The 24,018-nt window shown below is 48.5% G+C and overlaps 1 protein-coding gene across 4 annotated transcripts in view; it reads left to right on the top strand.

Moving 5' to 3' along the window:
• The window catches only part of LOC146058295 (beta-arrestin-1), a 100,747-nt gene that overhangs the window by 65,300 nt on the left and 11,429 nt on the right, over window positions 1-24,018 (top strand). For 2 of the 4 annotated variants that reach the window (XM_083170531.1, XM_083170529.1), the window contains exons 7-13: window positions 711-778; window positions 4,180-4,315; window positions 5,982-6,066; window positions 7,100-7,172; window positions 10,841-10,981; window positions 19,859-19,942; window positions 21,111-21,134. In XM_083170531.1, coding sequence (XP_083026657.1) covers window positions 711-778; window positions 4,180-4,315; window positions 5,982-6,066; window positions 7,100-7,172; window positions 10,841-10,981; window positions 19,859-19,942; window positions 21,111-21,134 — 611 coding nt within the window. The remainder of the gene's footprint in view (window positions 1-710; window positions 779-4,179; window positions 4,316-5,981; window positions 6,067-7,099; window positions 7,173-10,840; window positions 10,982-19,858; window positions 19,943-21,110; window positions 21,135-24,018) is intronic. The other 2 variants (XM_083170532.1, XM_083170530.1) reach the window with 1 other exon arrangement.

The following is a 24,018-nucleotide window of genomic DNA, read 5'->3' as shown; positions in this document are numbered from 1 at the left end:
CACCGGGCCCGATGCGAGGGGGTTTAAATATTTGGGGTCCACGTACTGGTGTCGACGCTGATACCAATTAAAATGTGATGAACTCATGGTCGAACTTTTCACATACATTTTTTGCTAGTGTTGACTTTTTGTAACTGTCGACATTCTGCATGTCGGTTCTTTGGTGTTGACCTAACGGACCCCACCCGGTCTCATGTATAGCAGCTCCTAGTGTGCGCTACGTTCATTAACCCTCTAAGTGCCGACATCTCTGTGAGCGATGGTCAAAATATCCGCCAGGAATCGCAGCGCCGCTCACATTTATTATATAGAGTCAAATAAAAAGTGTTGTGTAAAAAACAGATACTTCCTATATACTATAAGGCAGAGACGGGGAACCTTCCGCCCTCCAGCTGTTGTGGAACTGCACATCCCAGCATGCCCTGTTACAGTTTTGCTATTTGGTCCTACTAAAACTGTTGCAGGGCATGCTGGAATGTGTAGTTCGACAACAGCTGGCGGGCCGGAGGTTCCCCATCCCTTCTGTAAGGCGACATTACCGGTCATTATGGTGAATCGCTTGTCACTCACAGGGTTAATAAGACCACCCAGCCTGTCCGACATTACTCTAATCAGACAGATAATGACGAGCGGGAGATAAATGACATTAAATACGAAACTGTATCATGTGTGTGTTCCGATTATCCTGAGTGGTCCCTCCCCCTGCGCAGGCTTGCGGTGTGGACTACGAAGTGAAGGCTTTCTGCGCGGAGACTCTGGAAGAGAAAACCCATAAAAGGTAAAAACCTCCCTGTGGCTACATCTGCGAGGATCGTGTCCTGGGGGGGATGTGACATAATTCCAGACCACGCCATCAGAGGAGCCTGTAATACAGAGATCTCTGCAGTACCCTGAGGGACCGGACGGCACCGTTGAGTCAACAGGCAGCAAGGTCGACAGGGTTCTAGGTCGACATGGGTGAAGGTCGACAGGTGCCTATGTCAACATGGGACAAGGTCGACATGGGTTTAAGTTGACAAATGTGTTAGGTTGACATGGCTTAGGTCGACAGGTTGCGAGGTTTTTTCACTGTTTTTTACCCGAATGTCGACACAGTCGACATGGACACAGTTAGAAGTCAACCTCAGCCCCTAGCATTGCTCGCGATGCTTCGGGCACGGTGCCTCGCTGCCCTCGGCACACTATTTTATTCTCCCACCACGCCCTAGTGGATGGTAGGACATGAAATACCGCCTGTCGGCACATGTCGGCTCAAAAAAGTGTGAAAAAACCCATGTCAACCTCGCGACCTGTCAACCTAACCCATGTCGACTTAACGCATTTGTCGATCTAAAACCCTGTTGACCTTGTTGCCTGTCGACCCAACGGTGTCGACTTAATAACTGTCGACCTAAGTCGACAATACGACTGTATCCCGTTTAATGGTGCCAGGGTCAGGGGTGCAGGCTTGCCGGACCTAGTGGGCCCTCGGGACTGTAAGCAACATTTGGGCTTTAGTAATACTTAAGAAATAGTAAAAATATACAAAATAATGAATAAAAAAAAATAAAAATAGAACGAAAATCTAAATTTTCTATATAATAGTAGGGTAACGTTGCTCCTCCTCTCTATGGGGGGAATTCAAGTGCGCTGACAATACTGTTATGTTGTTCAGTCATTTTGACGGTCTAGTGACTAGTATATTATTTAAAAAAATATATATACTGCACGTTTTACATGTAATTACCCTGTAGCACTGTAGCACAGCCAGGTCTGTATTACACATCAGGCGGAAGCCTGTAGCCCTGCAGGGACCAGGGGCTCATCACTGCCACCTGTGCCCCAGTGTTCCGTTGGCTGAAGGCACTCTGCACCATGGCAAGCTGAGGTCTGAGAGGTGGGGGGCAGCGGAACAATAGCGCACTGCGCTATTTTAATATAATAAGTAAAGAGCAATTACACTGTGAGCAAAGACGTCCGCAGACTGTATCCCAACTGGCTGAATACTGATGGCATAAGCTCCGCGTCCCAACCGTCAGCTGTAGTGGTGTGAAAGATGGAAGTGCCGGCAGGGGCCCTAAATACCTGAAAGCTTAGGGGCCCAGCCATGGGTTAATATGTCCCTGAGCACAATACAGAGTAGTGTAATGGGATTACATTGTAGTGCGGCCTGCAAGGGCTCAGTGCTCCATCTAGTGGACAAGCGCAGTATGGCCACAGAATCTTAGTGTGCACAGTGCGAGATGTACAGGTGATACTGTATTATCCAAATATAGTGTTAGAATTGGTGCCCATGTTTAGGGGTGTGGCCAGTATCCAGGGGGTGTGGCCAGAGGTATGGCTAACCATTACAGAGTGCCTGGTCTGGACCCCATCTTGCAGTGAGACCCACTGGGAGTTTCTAGTGTGTCCTTGCGGGCCAGTCCAACCCTCGGAGAGAAATAAAGTGGACAGAGATAAAGTACCAGCCAACTGGCCCCTAACTGCCATTGTCCCAATCCGACCTGCAACATGACAGTTAAGAGCTGATTTGCTTCTACTTTATCTCTCTCTCCCTCTCTATTATTCTCCAAGGCTTAGTAAATAGGCCCCAAGGCCAAACTGTTTGGCAGCAGGTAATCCGGTAAATAGAAAGTGACACCGCGTAAGACCAGGGAGAATGGTCCCATTGTATCTGTGCGCTGTATGTTACATAACCGCCCTCAGCGTTGCATTACGCCCTGGCTCTGCTGTTGGAAAGAGGAAGGATGCTTTTATTGGCTGAGCTGGAGAACACATAACCCCACTGCAAACACTGTCTCCGAGGGTGATTGTCTATATATAGCTGTACAATGGGGAAGTGTCAGCTGCTGGGCGACAATCTCATACTGTCACTGCGCTGTGCATATCTCTGCATGTTGTGGTGACAGCGCGCCGCCGTGTGTCATGGGAAGATTACCTGGCCCAAGAGATGAGTCCGCTATAGAAGGGAGATGGCAGGGGTGCGCACCAAACATATATGGCCATGCAGTAGGGCCCAAAGTTTCCAGATACACTTTTATATACCCTCAATAATCCCTTTATTAAAATCATTTAAAAGTTTACTACAAGATTCCACTTTAATGGGCGAGTCTGGTACAGGTTGAGTATCCCGTATCCGGGCATCCCGTATCCGAATTATTCCAAAAAACTTTTTTTTTTGTGGGAATAATTAGAATTTTATTATTTATTTTTTTGAGTTCCCAGGCGCCCCGGTGACGTCACACTCGCACAATGCACTCCTGGGACCGCTGGAGACGCCGGAGAGGATGCTGAAGGCCTGCCATGGATGCCGAGGGACCAAAAAAAATAAAAATATTCCAAAATCTGGAAAAATCCCTTATCCAGATTGCTCGTGGTCCCGAGCATTTTGGATAAGGGATACTCAACCTGTACTGTGAGTACAACATAGGGCCAACATAACCCATGGCTGCGACTGAGTCCTGCATAGTTGAATGACCCCACTGAGTTATTTAATGACTGCAGAAGGTGATTACTAAGAGCTCATTTTTGGGGTTCCCTGTGGATGAGGGAAACATGAGAAACATTTGCTTAAGGGGGGGGGGGGGGGTATACATCAGCAGGGAGATTGTATCTAGGTTCTGCTCTGCACCAGGCCCTGCTCTGCACCAGGCTCTGCTCCGCACCAGGCCCTGCTCTGCACCAGGCTCTGCTCTGCACCAGGCCCTGCTCCGCACCAGGCCCTGCTCTGCACCAGGCTCTGCTCCGCACCAGGCCCTGCTCTGCACCAGGCTCTGCTCTGCACCAGGCCCTGCTCTGCACCAGGCCCTGCTCCGCACCAGGCTCTGCTCCGCACCAGGCTCTGCTCAGCACCAGGCTCTGCTCAGCACCAGGCTCTGCTCCGCACCAGGCTCTGCTCCGCACCAGGCCCTGCTCCGCACCAGGCCCTGCTCCGCACCAGGCTCTGCTCCGCACCAGGCTCTGCTCCGCACCAGGCCCTGCTCCGCACCAGGCCCTGCTCCGCACCAGGCTCTGCTCAGCACCAGGCTGTGCTCCGCACCAGGCTCTGCTCTGCACCAGGCCCTGCTCTGCACCAGGCCCTGCTCTGCACCAGGCTCTGCTCTGCACCAGGCCCTGCTCTGCACCAGGCCCTGCTCTGCACCAGGCTGTGCAGCTTCCACCCTATGTTCTGACACTGGAACATTTGTTTGTTTCCTCCAGGAACTCAGTGCGTTTAGTAATCAGAAAAGTCCAGTATGCCCCAGAGAGACCGGGGCCGCAGCCGATGGCGGAGACCACCAGGCAGTTCCTTATGTCTGATAAGCCGCTGCACCTGGAGGCGTCTCTGGACAAAGAGGTACTGTCATTAAACTCTGCGGAATACGTGTAATAACGGGTAATAAATAATAAGTAAATATACAGGTCACCACTGAGTTGTGCGGGGAAATGTAATAGGATGAGAGATTCAGAAAGTGAGAGATTTGGTAAGAAATCTCCAGGTTTTTTAACGCGGCAATCATTTACCCTTCAGGACCAGTGTGATTTTGCCGTGTAAATGATTGCCGCTTTAAAAAACCTGGAGATTTCTTACCAAATCTCTCACTTTCTGAATCTCTCATCCTATTACATTTCCCCCCAAATGTTGTATATCCTAGCTCGCCCCCTAGTGGCCAGGTGGCAGAACATGCAGGATTTCATTAATAATTTTTATTTATTAACGTTTATATTTATAATGCTGCCTACCACATATACGATATTATGTTGTCATGGTGCAATATTAAGTGACTTCCGCTGTGTTACATTTTTACTGTTACTGTTACTGTCTGGTTCATCTGTCTCTGCCACAGCGCCCTCTGCAGGACATGCTGAGAATTGCATGCATTACAATGGTAGTGTAATCTGTAGATGAGGCATAATACAGTGGGGGAAATTTACTAAGAATAAGAATACAATAAATCGTATTCTTAATACGAATGAATACGACTGGTGTAGAGGTGGGGGGGGCAGCGGAACAATAGCGCACTGCGCAATTTTAATATAATAAGTAAAGAGCAATTACCCTGTGAGCAAAGACGTCCGCAGACTGTATCCCAACTGGCTGAATACTGATGGCATAAGCTCCGCGTCCCAACCGTCAGCTGTAGTGGTGTGAAAGACGGAAGTGCCGGCAGGGGCCCTAAATACCTGAAAGCTTAGGGGCCCAGCCATGGGTTAATATGTCCCTGAGCACAATACAGAGTGGTGTAATGGGATTACATTGTAGTGTGGCCAGTGCAAGGGCTCAGTGCTCCATCTACTGGACAAGCGCAGTATGGCCACAGAATCTTAGTGTGCACAGATGTACAGGTGATACCGTATTATCCAAATACAGTGTTAGAATTGGTGCCCATGTTTAGGGGTGTGGCCAGTATCCAGGGGGTGTGGCCAGAGGTATGGCTAACCATTACAGAGTGCCTGGTCTGGACCCCATCTTGCAGTGAGACCCTCTGGGAGTTTCTACTGTGTCCATGATGTGTGAAGCTGGGAAGTGTGTATTTGTGCTTATCGACCTTTTATAAGTCACACATTTGTGATTTTGATCAGCTGGGGATTATTTTCTGATTTTTTCCTCATGTGTAAAATTCTAAGATGTGAAATCAAGGTGTATTTTTCGGGCGTCTTTTTTTACGATTCGTATGCATTTACGATTCGTATTCGTATTACAAATACGAATTGTTAGTAAATAACTAAAGTACGTTGTTTTCTTGTTAAAAACAGGCGTATTCTATCGATGTCGTATTAATTCGTATTCAAAAATACGAATACGCCATGTATACACCATGAATATGAATACACATCACCATATTTTCAGGATAGTAAATCCTGAAAAAACGAATACGCATTAAAAAAATCATATTTTGCTGTACGAATACGAATTTTTTTATACAATTTTACCTTAGTAAATTCCCCCAGTATATCAGGGCTATATCTAATGTTAGCACAAAGAGTAGACTACATTAAGCTTCCATCTTGTTTCTCGGCAGATTTATTACCACGGAGAACCCATTAATGTGAATGTGCACGTCACCAACAACACAAACAAGACGGTGAAGAAGATTAAAATCTCAGGTCAGTCATTTTTCCCGTTATTTCGCCACATTCCCTGTCCTTTACTGATATGAAGGGGCACCAGCTGTTAGCTTTACTTACTGGCATCCAGGCGTGGGTAACCATCGGGGTAATTATGACAATGATTGGGTGATATTATGGCATTTATCCAGTGTTACATGCCACCCTAGTGCCTGGTGCCCTGCCTACAATCACTGCTACCGATGTTGCCATGCACATTTTTGCCATGGTGTTTATGCGCTGGCATACGCATGGTGGCATGCTGCAGGATTCATCAGTCTACATCTAGTCACAGTCTAGCGGCCGCCCATAGGAATGAATGGTGTGCGGGCACACTAGTTGCTCCATCCATGGTATGGATAAACATGGCTGCATCTGTATATATCCTAGAATATACTGTCACCGCAAATCTCCTGACGATGTTTGCATACATCTGCAATGGTGGGGAATATGTGGCCAGTCTTCATAGATCTCCGATGGTGGGGTACTTATAATGGTTTGTGTACATCTTCGATGGTGGGGTGTCTGCTATGGCTTGCATACATCTCTGATGGTGGGGTACATATAATGGTTGGTGTACATCTCTGATAGCGGGGTGCCTGGAATGGTTTGCGTACATCTCCGATGGTGGGATGTCTGCGCTTGTTCCACATGTTTGTGAAATTATGTAAATCTACAGCAGCCCTTGTCCCAGCAGAGCCAGGGTCTGTGTGGCTCAGCGGCTGCGTCACGCTTCCAGCGCGCACGCACAGCCTTCCATATTCTCCAGCTCCAGTAGATCAGCGGCCACACAGCCTGGCAGCCTGAACAGAGATGCCCGAGGCAGGTTATTCAGTAGTAAATCTTTGATCGGCAATTTTATCCAAAATTCGATGAGCATAAACCAAATCAGTCATAATCGACTTTGACTTGTCTTTAACATACTTTAGGAGCGCTTTAAATCCAGGAACACAATCACTGCAGAATTATAACTTTTACAGTCTTGTACCTTGTTACACTCCCCTCCCCCATTAACCGCTTGCTGTCATTACAGTGCGCCAGTACGCAGACATCTGTCTCTTCAACACCGCCCAATACAAGTGCCCTGTGGCCGTGGAGGAAGCAGAGTAAGTCCACTGGGATGTATTATTACCCCAGCTGTGCCTGCTGTATGGTGTGATGGGACCCTGGGATTACCCCAGCTGTACATGCTGTATGGTGTGATGGGACCCTGGGATTACCCCAGCTTTGCCTGCTGTATGGTGTGATGGGACTCTGGGATTACCCCAGCTGTGCCTGCTGTATGGTGTGATGGGACCGTGGGATTACCCCAGCTGTACCTGCTGTATGGTGTGATGGGACCCTAGGATTACCCCAGCTGTACATGCTGTATGGTGTGATGGGACCCAGGGATTACCCCAGCTGTACATGCTGTATGGTGTGATGGGACCCTGGGATTACCCCAGCTGTACATGCTGTATGGTGTGATGGGACCCTGGGATTACCCCAGCTGTGCCTGCTGTATGGTGTGATGGGACCCAGGGATTACCCCAGCTGTTCATGCTGTATGGTGTGATGGGACCCTGGGATTACCCCAGCTGTATATGCTGTATGGTGTGATGGGATCCTGGGATTACCCCATCTGTACATGCTGTATGGTGTGATGGGATCCTGGGATTACCCCATCTGTACATGCTGTATGGTGTGATGGGATCCTGGGATTACCCCATCTGTACATACTGTATGGTGTGATGGGACCCAGGGATTACCCCAGCTGTACATGCTGTATGATGTAATGGGACCCTGGGATTACCCCAGCTGTGCCTGCTGTATGGTGTGATGGGACCCTGGGATTACCCCAGCTGTGCCTGCTGTATGGTGTGATGGGACCCAGGGAATACCCCAGCTGTAGATGCTGTATGGTGTGATGGGACCCTGGGATTACCCCAGCTGTACATGCTGTATGGTGTGATGGGACCCAGGAATTACCCCAGCTGTGCCTGCTGTATGGTGTGATGGGACCCAGGGATTACCCCAGCTGTACATGCTGTATGGTGTGATGGGACCCTGGGATTACCCCAGCTGTACATGCGGTATGGTGGGATGGGACCCCGGGATTACCCCAGCTGTATATGCTGTATGGTGTGATGGGACCCCGGGATTACCCCAGTTTTACATGCTATATGGTGTGATAGGACCCCGGGATTACCCCAGCTGTACATGCGGTATGGTGGGATGGGACCCCGGGATTACCCCAGTTTTACATGCTATATGGTGTGATGAGACCCTGGGATTACCCCAGCTGTACATGCTGTATGATGTAATGGGACCCTGGGATTACCCCAGCTGTACATGCTGTATGGTGTGATGGGACCCTGGGATTACCCCAGCTGTATATGCTGTATGGTGTGATGGGACCCTGGGATTACCCCAGCTGTACATGCTGTATGGTGTGATGGGACCATGGGATTACCCCAGCTGTACATGCTGTATGGTGTGATGGGACCCTAGGATTACCCCAGCTGTACATGCTGTATGATGTGATGGGACCCTGGGATTATCCCAGCTGTACATGCTGTATGGTGTGATGGGACCCTGGGATTACCCCAGCTGTACATGCTGTATGGTGTGATGGGACCCTGGGATTACCCCAGCTGTACATGCTGTATGGTGTGATGGGACCCTGGGATTACCCCAGCTGTACATGCTGTATGGTGTGATGGGACCCTGGGATTACCCCAGCTGTACATGCTGTATGATGGGATGGCACCCTGGGATTACCCCAGCTGCACATGCTGTATGAGGTGATGGAATCCTGGGATTACCCCAGCTGTACATGCTGTATGGTGTGATGGGACCCTGGGATTACCCCAGCTGTACATGCTGTATGATGTGATAGGACTGCGGGATTACCCCATCTGTACATGCTGTATGGTGTGCTGGGACCCTGGGATTACCCCAGCTGTACATGCTGTATGGTGTGATGGGACCCTGGGATTACCCTAGATGTACATGCTGTATGGTGTGATGAGACCCTGGGATTACCCCAGATGTACATGCTGTATGGTGTGATGGGACCCTGGGATTACCCCAGCTGTACATGCTGTATGGTGTGATGGGACCCTGGGATTACCCCAGCTGTACATGCTGTATGATGGGATGGGACACCGGGATTACCCCAGCTGTACATGCTGTATCATGTGATAGGACTGCGGGATTACCCCAGCTGCACATGCTGTATCATGTGATAGGACTGCGGGATTACCCCAGCTGTACATGCTGTATGGTGTGATGGGACCCAGGGAATACCCCAGCTGTAGATGCTGTATGGTGTGATGGGACCCTGGGATTACCCCAGCTGTACATGCTGTATGGTGTGATGGGACCCAGGAATTACCCCAGCTGTGCCTGCTGTATGGTGTGATGGGACCCAGGGATTACCCCAGCTGTACATGCTGTATGGTGTGATGGGACTCTGGGATTACCCCAGCTGTGCCTGCTGTATGGTGTGATGGGACCCAGGGATTACCCCAGCTGTACATGCTGTATGGTGTGATGGGACCCTGGGATTACCCCAGCTGTATATGCTGTATGGTGTGATGGGACCCTGGGATTACCCCAGCTGTACATGCTGTATGGTGTGATGGGACCCTGGGATTACCCCATCTGTACATGCTGTATGGTGTGATAGGACCCCGGGATTACCCCAGCCGTACATGCGGTATGGTGGGATGGGACCCCGGGATTACCCCAGCTTTACATGTTATATGGTGTGATGAGACCCTGGGATTACCCCAGCTGTACATGCTGTATGATGTAATGGGACCCTGGGATTACCCCAGCTGTACATGCTGTATGGTGTGATGGGACCCTGGAATTACCCCAGCTGTGCCTGCTGTATGGTGTGATGGGACCCTGGGATTACCCCAACTGTACATGCTGTATGGTGTGATAGGACCCTGGGATTACCCCAGCTGTGCCTGCTGTATGGTGTGATGGGACCCTGGGATTACCCCAGCTGTACATGCTGTATGGTGTGATGGGACCCCGGGATTACCCCAGCTGTACATGCTGTATGGTGTGATGGGACCCCGGGATTACCCCAGCTGTACATGCTGTATGGTGTGATGGGACCCCGGGATTACCCCAGCCAGCTGTACATGCTGTATGGTGTGATGGGACCCTGGGATTACCCCAGCTGTACATGCTGTATGGTGTGATGGGACCCTGGGATTACCCCAGCTGTGCCTGCTGTATGGTGTGATGGGACCCTGGGATTACCCCAGCTGTACATGCTGTATGATGTGATGGGACCCTGGGATTACCCCAGCTGTACATGCTGTATGGTGTGATAGGACCCTGGGATTACCCCAGCTGTACATGCTGTATGGTGTGATGGGACCCCGGGATTACCCCAGCTGTGCCTGCTGTATGGTGTGATGGGACCCTGGGATTACCCCAGATGTACATGCTGTATGATGTGATTGGACCCTGGGATTACCCCAGCTGTACATGCTGTATGGTGTGATGGGACCCTGGGATTACCCCAGCTGTACATGCTGTATGGTGTGATAGGACCCTGGGATTACCCCAGATGTACATGCTGTATGGAGTGATGTGATCCCGGGATTACCCCAGCTGTACATGCTGTATAGTGTGATGGAACCCCGGGATTACCCCAGCTGTACATGCTGTATGGTTTGTGTATCAGGTCTGTACAGCGGCGGTCAGTATCACATATATAACCACATGTAGTGCACACCATACATCTCATGTTCCTTTTCTGTTATTTCAGCAATGATGTTGTAGCTCCCAGCTCCACATTCTGTAAAGTCTACACTCTGACCCCTTTCCTGGCCAACAACCGGGAGAAGCGCGGCCTGGCGCTAGACGGGAAACTGAAGCACGAGGACACCAACCTGGCATCCAGTACACTGTAAGACATCTCTACTAGCGTGCCACATCACTGTCTGTCTGCCAGTCCATCCCCTACGTGTATATCACTGTATTGTTCCTCTCTGTCTGTCCATCCATCCCGTAAGTGTATATCACTGTATTGTTCCTCTCTGTCTGTCCGTCCATCTCCTACATGTATATCACTGTATTGTTCCTCTGTCCCTCTGTCTGTCTGTCCGTCCATCTCCTACATGTATATCACTGTATTGTTCCTCTGTCTGTCTGTCCATCCGTCCGTCTGTCCATCCCCTACATGTGTATAACTGCATTGTTCCTCTGTCCGTCCGTCCATCCCCTACATGTATATCACTGTATTGTTCCTCTGTCTGTCTGTCTGTCCGTCCGTCCATCCCCTACATGTTTATCACTGTATTGTTCCTCTGTCTGTCCATCTGTCCATCCCCTACATGTATATCACTGTATTGTTCCTCTGTCTGTCTGTCCCTCTGTCCATCAGTCCGTCCATCCATCCCCTACATGTGTATAACTGCATTGTTCCTCTGTCCGGCCGTCCATCCATCCCCTACATGTATATCACTGTATTGTTCCTCTGTCTGTCTGTCCCTCTGTCCATCCGCCTGTCCATCCCCTACATGTGTATAACTGCATTGTCCCTCTGTCTGTCTGTCCGTCCATCCCCTACATGTATATCACTGTATTGTTCCTCTGTCTGTCTGTCCATCTGTCCGTCCGTCCATCCCCTACATGTATATCACTGTGAGGAAAAAGAGGGTTTTGAGTGGTGCGCTATCACTAAGCAGCCGGCACTGGGTTGTCAAGCCCAAAAAGTCGTAGGGGAAAAAAGGGAAATGTGCCGGCGCTGTCTGCTTCAATAAAGTATACTCAACGGTTTTGAAAGGTATACATTTTTATTTTACCATATTAATCTAAACATATTATATATAAAACACAACTATGTATGCATACATCAATATTAAAAAGGGAATGATAAAACAAGAGATTCACTTGGAGCTGTGGATTAGCAATGCTGTAGATTTTTGGGTGTATAGCAAAAATACACAATGAAAAGTCTAGGACTCCATAATAAGAAATATTGTTACCATCCTTGTTGGTGTTTGTCTGGATATAGGAAAGATCCAGGAGGGGTGACTCCAGAATGTCCTTGCCTTGATAGAAAAGGCGATGTCCTCTTATTTATGCTGGAATTAGGGATTTGGCGTCTATCCCAGATGCGAGTCCAGTTAAGAATGAGGCTCTTTGACGTCGTCGGGAGTAGGACTGGTCACTTGTAGAGTGGATGGAGGGTCCAAAAGTAGGGATTAAACACGCTCAACGCGTTTCCCCGGCTGTATCAGTGGCCGGCTTCCTCAGGAGCAAGTGTGTATATCACTGTATTGTTCCTCTGTCTGTCCGTCCATCCCCTACATGTATATCACTGTATTGTTCCTCTGTCTGTCCGTCCATCTCCTACATGTATATCACTGTATTGTTCCTCTGTCTGTCCGTCCATCTCCTACATGTATATCACTGTATTGTTCCTCAATCTGTCTGTCCATCCGTCCGTCCATCCATCCCCTACATGTGTATAACTGCATTGTTCCTCTGTCCGTCGTCCATCCATCCCCTACATGTATATCACTGTATTGTTCCTCTGTCTGTCCCTCTGTCCATCCCCTACATGTGTATAACTGCATTGTCCCTCTGTCTGTCTGTCCGTCCATCCCCTACATGTATATCACTGTATTGTTCCTCTGTCTGTCCGTCCATCCCCTACATGTATATCACTGTATTGTTCCTCTGTCTGTCTGTCTGTCCGTCCATCCCCTACATGTATATCACTGTATTGTTCCTCTGTCTGTCCGTCCATCTCCTACATGTATATCACTGTATTGTTCCTCAGTCTGTCTGTCCCTCTGTCCATCCGTCCGTCCATCCATCCCCTACATGTGTATAACTGCATTGTTCCTCTGTCCGTCGTCCATCCATCCCCTACATGTATATCACTGTATTGTTCCTCTGTCTGTCTGTCCCTCTGTCCATCCGCCCGTCCATCCCCTACATGTGTATAACTGCATTGTCCCTCTGTCTGTCTGTCCGTCCATCCCCTACATGTATATCACTGTATTGTTCCTCTGTCTGTCTGTCCATCTGTCCGTCCGTCCATCCCCTACATGTATATCACTGTATTGTTCCTCTGTCTGTCCGTCCGTCCATCCCCTACATCAGGGGTCTTCAACCCATGGCCCGCGGGCCACGAGTGGCCCGCCGAGTTATTTTAGGTGGCCCGCCAGTGAATTGCGTTTTTTTTATTAAATGCCGTGCTGATTAAAAAAAAAAATCCTTCCACGCGCTGTCCCCTTAAAATCCTTCCGCGAGCTGTCCCCTTAGCAGTGGGATGCAGCGGAGGTGGATGTGCGGGCGGGCGGGACTGTGCGCGAACATGCGCATTGTGTACTTCCTGACGCCACGCACCCGTCCCGCCCGTGCCCTTTCAGACAGCTGGGAGACTGAGTGAGTGTGACAACCGCCGGCAGCCGCGCACCTGTCCCTGCCTGCTCCTTGGCTGTTAAGACAGCCGACGCCGCCAGCAGCAGCCCTCTAAAGGAGACCTCTGCAAGGGACACTAAGGCAAGTGTCTCATGAGAGGGTGATGCTGGCTAGCTACTGCGGTGCTGACTAGGGGGGAGGGGGGCTGGCAGTGCAATGTGGTGCTGACTAAGGGAGGGCTGGCATGCTGCGCAATGCAGTGCTGACTATGGAGGGCAATACTAGGGCATTTTGTGAGGGACACTACTGGTGGCATTTTATGAGGGACACTACTGGTGGCATTTTGTGAGAGGCACTGCTGGGGGCATCATATGCATAAGCAGGAGTATTGGGGGCCTTATAGTGCACAGTGCAATGGGCATCATGATATGAGGCATAATGTGCAATGGGTGTCACGGTGTGTGGCATAATGTGCAATGGGCATCCCGGTGTGTGGCATAATGTGCAATGGGCATCACAGTGTGTGGCATATTGTGTAATGGGCATCATGGTGAGTGGCATAATGTGTAATGGGCATCATGGTGTAATGGGCCTTCATGTTTATATGTCACTGTGCGGCCTTTGGACAGCCAACTTAAGCGTGGAAGGACAACAACCATTCCTGCGGTAACCAATGTCTGGTCATGCAGGTTGCAAAAGTGAGATGTCAGGTAATTTTTTTTTCCTGCTAGTTCACACTCTTATAATTAGACCACACCCCATTTTGGGAGTGCGCGCCATAGGCGCACGCAATTTCTTAAATACCAAATTATGTAAGGGGGGGCTGCATTTTTCTGTTCGTACTGGGACCCTAATTGTTTAGAAATAGCCCTGGTGCAGACTATATATTGGGGGCAGGGTTTATGTGTATGGGCAGCTGTGCCAACTATCTATGCGGGGGCTGTGCTGTCTATCTATTAAGAGCTGTGCTAAATACCACAGTAGAGCTTAGTGGCCCTCGGGCTTCGTTGAATTTTTTAATGTGGCCCACACTGTCTTAAAGGTTGAAGACCCCTGCCCTACATGTATATCACTGTATTGTTCCTCTGTCTGTCTGTCCGTCCATCCCCTACATGTATATCACTGTATTGTTCCTCTGTCTGTCTGTCCATCTGTCCATCCCCTACATGTATATCACTGTTTTGTTCCTCTGTCTGTCCCTTTGTCCATCCGCCCGTCCATCCCCTACATGAGTATAACTGCATTGTCCCTCTGTCTGTCTGTCCGTCCGTCCATCCCCTACATGTATATCACTGTATTGTTCCTCTGTCTGTCTGTCCGTCCATCCCCTACATGTATATCACTGTATTGTTCCTCTGTCTGTTTGTCCGTCCGTCCATCCCCTACATGTACATCACTGTATTGTTCCTCTGTCTGTCTCTCCTTCCGTCCATCCCCGACATATATATCACTGCATTGTTCCTCTGCCTGTCTGTCCGTCCATCCCCTACATGTATATTACTGTATTGTTCCTCTGTCTGTCTGTCCCTCTGTCCATCCGTCCGTCCATCCCCTATATGTGTATAACTGCATTGTACCTCTGTCCGTCTGTCCATCCATCCCCTACATGTGTTTCACTGTATTGTTCCTCTGTCTGTCTGTCCCTCTGTCCATCCATCCGTCTATCCCATACATGTATATCACTGTATTGTTCCTCTGTCTGTCTGTCTGTCTTTCTGTCCATCCTCTACATGTATATCACTGTATTGTTCCTCTGTCTGTCTGTCCGTCCATCCCCTACATGTATATCATTGTATTTTTCCTCTGTCTGTCCGTCCATCCCCTACATGTATATCACTGTTTTGTTCCTCTGTCTGTCCCTCTGTCTGTCCGTCCATCCCCTACATGTATATCACTATATTGTTCCTCTGTCTGTCCGTCCGTCCATCCGTCCGTCTGTCCATCCCCTACATGTATATCACTGTATTGTTCCTCTGTCTCTCCCTCTGTCTGTCCGTCCATCCCCTACATGTATATCACTATATTGTTCCTCTGTCTGTCTGTCCATCCGTCCGTCTGTCCATCCCCTACATGTGTATAACTGCATTGTTCCTCTGTCCGTCCGTTCATCCCCTACATGTATATCACTGTATTGTTCCTCTGTCTGTCCGTCCGTCCATCCCCTACATGTATATCACTGTATTGTTCCTCTGTCTGTCCGTCCGTCCATCCCCTACATGTATATCACTGTATTGTTCCTCCGTCTGTCTGTCCGTCTGTCCATCCCCTACATGTATATCACTATATTGTTCCTCTGTCTGTCCCTTTGTCCATCCGCCCGTCCATCCCCTACATGAGTATAACTGCATTGTCCCTCTGTCTGTCTGTCCATCCATCCCCTACATGTATATCACTGTATTCTTCCTCTGTCTGTCTGTCCGTCCATCCCCTACATGTATATCACTGTATTGTTCCTCTGTCTGTTTGTCCGTCCGTCCATCCCCTACATGTACATCACTGTATTGTTCCTCTGTCTGTCTCTCCTTCCGTCCATCCCCGACATATATATCACTGCATTGTTCCTCTGCCTGTCTGTCCGTCCATCCCCTACATGTATATTACTGTATTGTTCCTCTGTCTGTCTGTCCCTCTGTCCATCCGTCCGTCCATCCCCTACATGTGTATAACTGCATTGTACCTCTGTCCGTCTGTCCATCCATCCCCTACATGTGTTTCACTGTATTGTTCCTCTGTCTGTCTGTCCCTCTGTCCATCCATCCGTCTATCCCATACATGTATATCACTAGAGACAGGATTATATGCAACAAAAAAAGCTTGAAATATGCATGCAAATATGCATGAAAAATACTTAAAATATGCATGAAAAGTGTTAAAATATGCTACATTAAATAATAAAAAAAGTAATTTTTAACTTATTTATTTAAAAATCAGCATACAATTAGTTGCAAATAAACCTCAAAAATAGGCCCACAGCATCTGCAGATGTCAGTATGCTGGCTACTGCAGCATCCAAATCTCTTCTTGCACCAACTACACGGACCCTCATCTCCAGCACCGATGGATCAAATGTCAGCATAGCGTGTGAGGGCGGCGCAGTGGAAGGCTTCCTCCCTGTGCCGCTCACTCACTGTGACACAGCATTTTCTCCGTGCCGCGTGATGTCATAACCCTTCTGCCCGCCTTCTCTGCTGCAGAAGTCTGTCTCTTGTTATAAGGTCCCAGGCCAGGGCAGGCAAAGGTTCAGGAGCTTCGTAATGGCATCTGCCCTGACTGACTTTTATCAACATGGATTGGCAGCCTAGAGCAGTGTCAGACATAGCGTACATCCAAGGTTCCCCACACTGCGCACATATTGCCCCGGCCTGCACACTCTACCACTACCTGGCCAGCAGCAGCAGTGCAAAGCAGTGCTGTGACTCACGGGTGGGAAGAGGGCTGGGCCTAAAATATGCACCATCACTAGATTTTAGGTAAAATATGCAATAACCAGTGAGAATGGGAAAAATATGCAAATGCATATGCAAATATGCAAATGCATATAATCCTGTCTCTATATATCACTGTATTGTTCCTCTGTCTGTCTGTCTTTCTGTCCATCCTCTACATGTATATCACTGTATTGTTCCTCTGTCTGTCTGTCCGTCCATCCCCTACATGTATATCATTGTATTTTTCCTCTGTCTGTCCGTCCATCCCCTACATGTATATCACTATATTGTTCCTCTGTCTGTCCGTCCATCTGTCCGTCCGTCCATCCCCTACATGTATATCACTGTATTGTTCCTCTGTCTCTCCCTCTGTCTGTCCGTCCATCCCCTACATGTACATCACTATACTGTTCCTCTGTCCGTCCGTCCATCCCCTACATGTACATCACTGTACTGTTCCTCTGTCAGTCCGTCCATCCCCTACATGTACATCACTGTACTGTTCCTCTGTCCGTCCGTCCATCCCCTACATGTATATCACTGTACTGTTCCTCTGTCCGTCCGTCCATCCCCTACATGTATATCACTGTATTCTTCCTCTGTCTGTCTGTCCATCCCCTATATGTTTATCACAGCATTGTCCCTCTGTCTGTCTGTCCATCCCCTATATGTTTATCACAGCATTGTCCCTCTGTCTGTCTGTCCGTTCATCCCCTACATGTACATCACTGTATTGTTCCTCTGTCCGTCCGTCCATCCCCTACATGTACATCACTGTATTGTTCCTCTGTCTGTCCGTCCATCCCCTTCATGTACATCACTATACTGTTCCTCTGTCCGTCCATCCCCTACATGTACATCACTGTACTGTTCCTCTGTCCGTCCATCCCCTACATGTATATCACTGTATTGTTCCTCTGTCTCTCCCTCTGTCTGTCCGTCCATCCCCTACATGTACATCACTATACTGTTCCTCTGTCTGTCCGTCCATCCCCTACATATACATCACTGTACTGTTCCTCTGTCCGTCCGTCCATCCCCTACATGTGTATAACTGCATTGTACCTCTGTCCGTCTGTCCATCCATCCCCTACATGTGTTTCACTGTATTGTTCCTCTGTCTGTCTGTCCCTCTGTCCATCCATCCGTCTATCCCATACATGTATATCACTAGAGACAGGATTATATGCAACAAAAAAAGCTTGAAATATGCATGCAAATATGCATGAAAAATACTTAAAATATGCATGAAAAGTGTTAAAATATGCTACATTAAATAATAAAAAAAGTAATTTTTAACTTATTTATTTAAAAATCAGCATACAATTAGTTGCAAATAAACCTCAAAAATAGGCCCACAGCATCTGCAGATGTCAGTATGCTGGCTACTGCAGCATCCAAATCTCTTCTTGCACCAACTACACGGACCCTCATCTCCAGCACCGATGGATCAAATGTCAGCATAGCGTGTGAGGGCGGCGCAGTGGAAGGCTTCCTCCCTGTGCCGCTCACTCACTGTGACACAGCATTTTCTCCGTGCCGCGTGATGTCATAACCCTTCTGCCCGCCTTCTCTGCTGCAGAAGTCTGTCTCTTGTTATAAGGTCCCAGGCCAGGGCAGGCAAAGGTTCAGGAGCTTCGTAATGGCATCTGCCCTGACTGACTTTTATCAACATGGATTGGCAGCCTAGAGCAGTGTCAGACATAGCGTACATCCAAGGTTCCCCACACTGCGCACATATTGCCCCGGCCTGCACACTCTACCACTACCTGGCCAGCAGCAGCAGTGCAAAGCAGTGCTGTGACTCACGGGTGGGAAGAGGGCTGGGCCTAAAATATGCACCATCACTAGATTTTAGGTAAAATATGCAATAACCAGTGAGAATGGGAAAAATATGCAAATGCATATGCAAATATGCAAATGCATATAATCCTGTCTCTATATATCACTGTATTGTTCCTCTGTCTGTCTGTCTTTCTGTCCATCCTCTACATGTATATCACTGTATTGTTCCTCTGTCTGTCTGTCCGTCCATCCCCTACATGTATATCATTGTATTTTTCCTCTGTCTGTCCGTCCATCCCCTACATGTATATCACTATATTGTTCCTCTGTCTGTCCGTCCATCTGTCCGTCCGTCCATCCCCTACATGTATATCACTGTATTGTTCCTCTGTCTCTCCCTCTGTCTGTCCGTCCATCCCCTACATGTACATCACTATACTGTTCCTCTGTCCGTCCGTCCATCCCCTACATGTACATCACTGTACTGTTCCTCTGTCAGTCCGTCCATCCCCTACATGTACATCACTGTACTGTTCCTCTGTCCGTCCGTCCATCCCCTACATGTATATCACTGTACTGTTCCTCTGTCCGTCCGTCCATCCCCTACATGTATATCACTGTATTCTTCCTCTGTCTGTCTGTCCATCCCCTATATGTTTATCACAGCATTGTCCCTCTGTCTGTCTGTCCATCCCCTATATGTTTATCACAGCATTGTCCCTCTGTCTGTCTGTCCGTTCATCCCCTACATGTACATCACTGTATTGTTCCTCTGTCCGTCCGTCCATCCCCTACATGTACATCACTGTATTGTTCCTCTGTCTGTCCGTCCATCCCCTTCATGTACATCACTATACTGTTCCTCTGTCCGTCCATCCCCTACATGTACATCACTGTACTGTTCCTCTGTCCGTCCATCCCCTACATGTATATCACTGTATTGTTCCTCTGTCTCTCCCTCTGTCTGTCCGTCCATCCCCTACATGTACATCACTATACTGTTCCTCTGTCTGTCCGTCCATCCCCTACATATACATCACTGTACTGTTCCTCTGTCCGTCCGTCCATCCCCTACATGTACATCACTATACTGTTCCTCTGTCTGTCTGTCCATCCCCTACATATACATCACTGTACTGTTCCTCTGTCCGTCCGTCCATCCCCTACATGTACATCACTGTACTATTCCTCCGTAGGCTGAGAGACGGCGCCAACAAGGAGATCCTAGGAATCATCGTCTCCTACAAAGTGAAGGTGAAGCTGGTGGTGTCACGGGGCGGGTAAGTCCTCTCTTGTACTTGTCTGTGTTGCTAATGCTGTGAGAGGACCAAAGCCGGTAGCTGCCAGCAGCAGGTCAGGGCATGCTGGGGCTTGTAGTCCCATAGCCATTGTACAGTTACATGCTGCCTTCCCCTGCTCCGGTACATTGTGTGACATTGTGTTCCCCAGGTAATTGCTCCCCTGGCTAGTGACTGATTGGAACACATAATAGAGTCATAATGGTCTGTAACGTCATACCCAGGGGATATAACATACATGTAACATTACTTACCTGCAAACTGTGACAGACAGGTATACATACCTGTAATGACACACCCCAAACTCTAGAATTCTGTACAGAAACCCAAAGGAGGGAGGGTCCTGCCTGTGAGACCCTGCATTCTAGCGTGTACATATCCATGCGGGCCTGCCTCACACCTCAGCCTACTCGCCCACATTAGACCCCCAGGTTGCAACTTTGAAAATGTATTTAAGCGCAAATTTCAGACGTAGAGATTTCTATTCCGGTAAAATGTTGGAATATTTCTGCCGTATAAATGTGTTTAATAAAGTTGTATAAACATTTAGGGCCTGATTCTGTGTCCAACGCGATTGACATGCAGCACCGATGTCCGCCTTGGTCAGCGACGACCCTGCGGCGAATGCGTCACCCTGAGGTGTTTTGTGTAATTGGCCAGACGGTATCAGAAATGTGTCGGGAAAGTGGCGGCAGCTCCTGGGCGTTGAATTAAAGCGTAGTGGGCGTGTCAGCGGAAGCAGTTGCGCAGCTGCAGGCATAGGCGGCCATGCTCATAGTGCCGGGCCACGTTTTGTTGGTGTGACTGATGGTATAAGGACTTGCCCATGGGTATTACAGCACGCACAGTGCTTTTAGTGGGCATCTCAGCCTTTGCACATTCGGCTGGGCACACGTCATTGGCGACATTGGCGTAAAGTCGCAGGCGGGCGACCTCCAATAAATCTCATTGCTGCACGGGTTCTGTGTGCGACTAGAATCAGGCCATTCCTGTAGAATTCTGTCTCTTATGATCCGACACAGACTGTATAGGGACTAAAGTGCCCGGCTCCTATGTCATGCCATCGTGGCGAGACCCTGGAATGGGCAATGTACTGCATGCATGCACTTTCCTCCTGACTAATTATGTAATCTGCTTTGAACAATGCCAGCCTACTGGGAGACCTTGCGTCCAGGTAATAACAAAGCCATTGCAAGCCGCATCCATTTGCATCTGTCTCGTCCCACTCCAGTCTGTCCTCAGTGGAAATGTATCACCGTTCAGTGTCCATTCAGTGCTCGGGCTAGTGTCCTGTGCAGGGGGCTCATTGCCAGGGGCTATGTGCATGCATCATGTCTATTGCACCCATTACCTCATGTCACAGATCCCTGCTCCCATCAGTCAGGGACAGCGGCTGCATTGTGTCACCGATTGGTCTGGGTTGATTTACCGTAACTAATAGGGGAGGCTCCGGCGGTGGCGCTATGACACAGTTCAAAATTCAAATAGGGGAGCCACACCAACTGTCAACCACTGCCATTCCAAACTGACTCACTGACAGTTGGTGTTTCCGGTACTTGTGGAGTATCACGGCTCCCATCGTATGGCATCGTATGCCATATGTAGTGGCATACGATGTCATACGATGCGATACGATGTTTTACCGATTTTTGAGCATTTTTGCTCAAAAATCGTATGCCATCGCATGGCATCGTATGCCATATGTAGTGGCATACGATGTCATACGATGTGATACGATGTTTTACCGATTTTTGAGCAAAAATGGTCAAAAATCGGTAAAACATTGCATAACATCGTATGCCATATGTAGTGGCATACGATGTCATACGATGCGATACGATGTTTTACCGATTTGTTAGCAAAAATGGTGAAAAATCGGTAAAACATCGCATGGCATCGTATGCCATCGATGCGATACGATGTTTTACCGATTTTTGAGCATTTTAGCTCAAAAATCGTATGCGATCGCATCAGATGCCATACGATGGCATCCGATGCGATGCGATGGCACCCGATTTTGCACTGAAATGCATCAGAATGCATTGAAATGTGTATTAAAGTAGTGAAATGCCCCCAAATGCCATTTTTCATAGTGCACCACCCCCACTATCAACGTCAACCCGAAGCATGGCGAGCGAGGAGACGCGTATAGCTGTGAAGGTATCCGCGTCCCCTCGCGGGGCTCGCTGCACTCGCCACACTATTCTATTCTCAACTCCACGCCGACGTGGATAGTGGGGGTATGAAAAGGTCGTAGGACGCGTACCGCCGCCCCTCGCGGGCTCGCTGCGCTCGCCACGCTTCGGGTTGACGTTGATAGTGGGGGTGGTGCACTATGAAAAATGGCATTTGGGGGCATTTCACTACTTTAATACACATTTCAATGCATTCTGATGCATTTCAGTCCAAAATCGGGTGCCATCGCATCGCATGCCATCGTATGGCATCCGATGCGATCGCATACGATTTTTGAGCTAAAATGCTCAAAAATCGGTAAAACATCGTATCGCATCGTATGACATCGTATGCCACTACATATGGCATACGATGCCATTCGATGTTTTACCGATTTTTGACCATTTTTGCTCAAAAATCGGTAAAACATTGTATCGCATCGTATGACATCGTATGCCACTACATATGGCATACGATGTTATGCGATGGCATACGATTTTTGAGCAAAAATAGTCAAAAATCGGTAAAGCATCGCATCGTATGCCATCGTATGCCACATGCGATGCGATGCGATTTTTAGCATACGATCTGCATACGATGCAGGTCGTGGGAGCCGTGATACTCCACAAGTACCGTGTTTCCCCCCTATTTGAATTTTGTACTGTGCTGCAGCCCCCCTCAGGATCCGCCACTGGTAACTAGTAAATAATAACTGTTCTGTAGTGTGTGACTGTTGTGTAGTGATATTACCATCCATACAGTATATATATCATTGTTATTCTCAGCTAGTCAGCAGAAAATAATATATTGGGCCTTAGTAGGAGTCTTGCGTTGTTGCGCCTGCTTAGCAATTTTTGCTGTATTCGCAACTGCGGCTATATGCTGATGCCAGTATCATCCCTCCCCTCCTATACCTGACTTTGCCAGGACTGAGATGCCCACTTTATGCGTTTATATACGTGATTGGTGCATCCTTATACACAAACATCGGTCACACCATCAATATTTCCACCTGTCCTATGGCTGATGTAGATATGGCTTCCAGTGCGCGCAATTTCTGTAGGCGTCTTTGAATGCAACCAGTCCAGCAACCACATGTAGTGGCCCTTATTCACTTTACAAAACATGGTAATGCCCCTATTACACAATGCCCACATTAGCACATTAGTGCCCCTCATACATAATGCCCACAGTAGTGCCACTTATACACATGATAATTCCCACATTAGTGCCACTTATACACATGATAATGCCCACAGTAGTGCCACTTATACACATGATAATGCCCACAGTAGTGCCACTTATACACATGATAATGCCCACAGTAGTGCCACTTATACACATGATAATGCCCTCAGTAGTGTCATATAAACATAATGTCCTCATGCCACATACCCCACCCCCACATACCCTAGTCCAACATATGCACGCTATATCCCTATTCCCCAACCACACACACACCCTACTCCTCCCCCTGCAGCCCACACGGCCTGTGGGCGAGCGGAGGCGGTACTGGTTCTGCCTGCAATTACATATGATGGAACACAGCCCTGCCCCATTCTGGCCCACTTTAACCCCTGCTTTTCCACTTTAGTAATACAGCTGCCTCTGGTGCCCATCCAAATAATGATATGTAAGTCCAAATAGTAAGATGTCACTCAGAGTATGAAACACAATAATACAGAGACTGTTTCGAGCAGCCAACGTTTCAGGTCTTGATAAAAGGGGTAACTCCCTGAAACGTTGACTGCTTGAAACAGTCTCTGTATTATTGTGTTTCATACTCTGAGTGACATCTTACTATTTGGACTTACATAGGAACACTGTCTGCCTTGCGGTTTAGGGAGTCTATAGTTTGTCAGTGAAAGCATTTATTCTTCATA

This window comes from Crinia signifera, chromosome 2 (assembly GCF_055691185.1).
Source record: "Crinia signifera chromosome 2, ASM5569118v1, whole genome shotgun sequence".
Lineage (NCBI taxonomy): Eukaryota > Metazoa > Chordata > Amphibia > Anura > Myobatrachidae > Crinia > Crinia signifera.
Note: the sequence above shows the minus strand (reverse complement) of the source record. Positions and strands in the feature narration are given on the sequence as shown.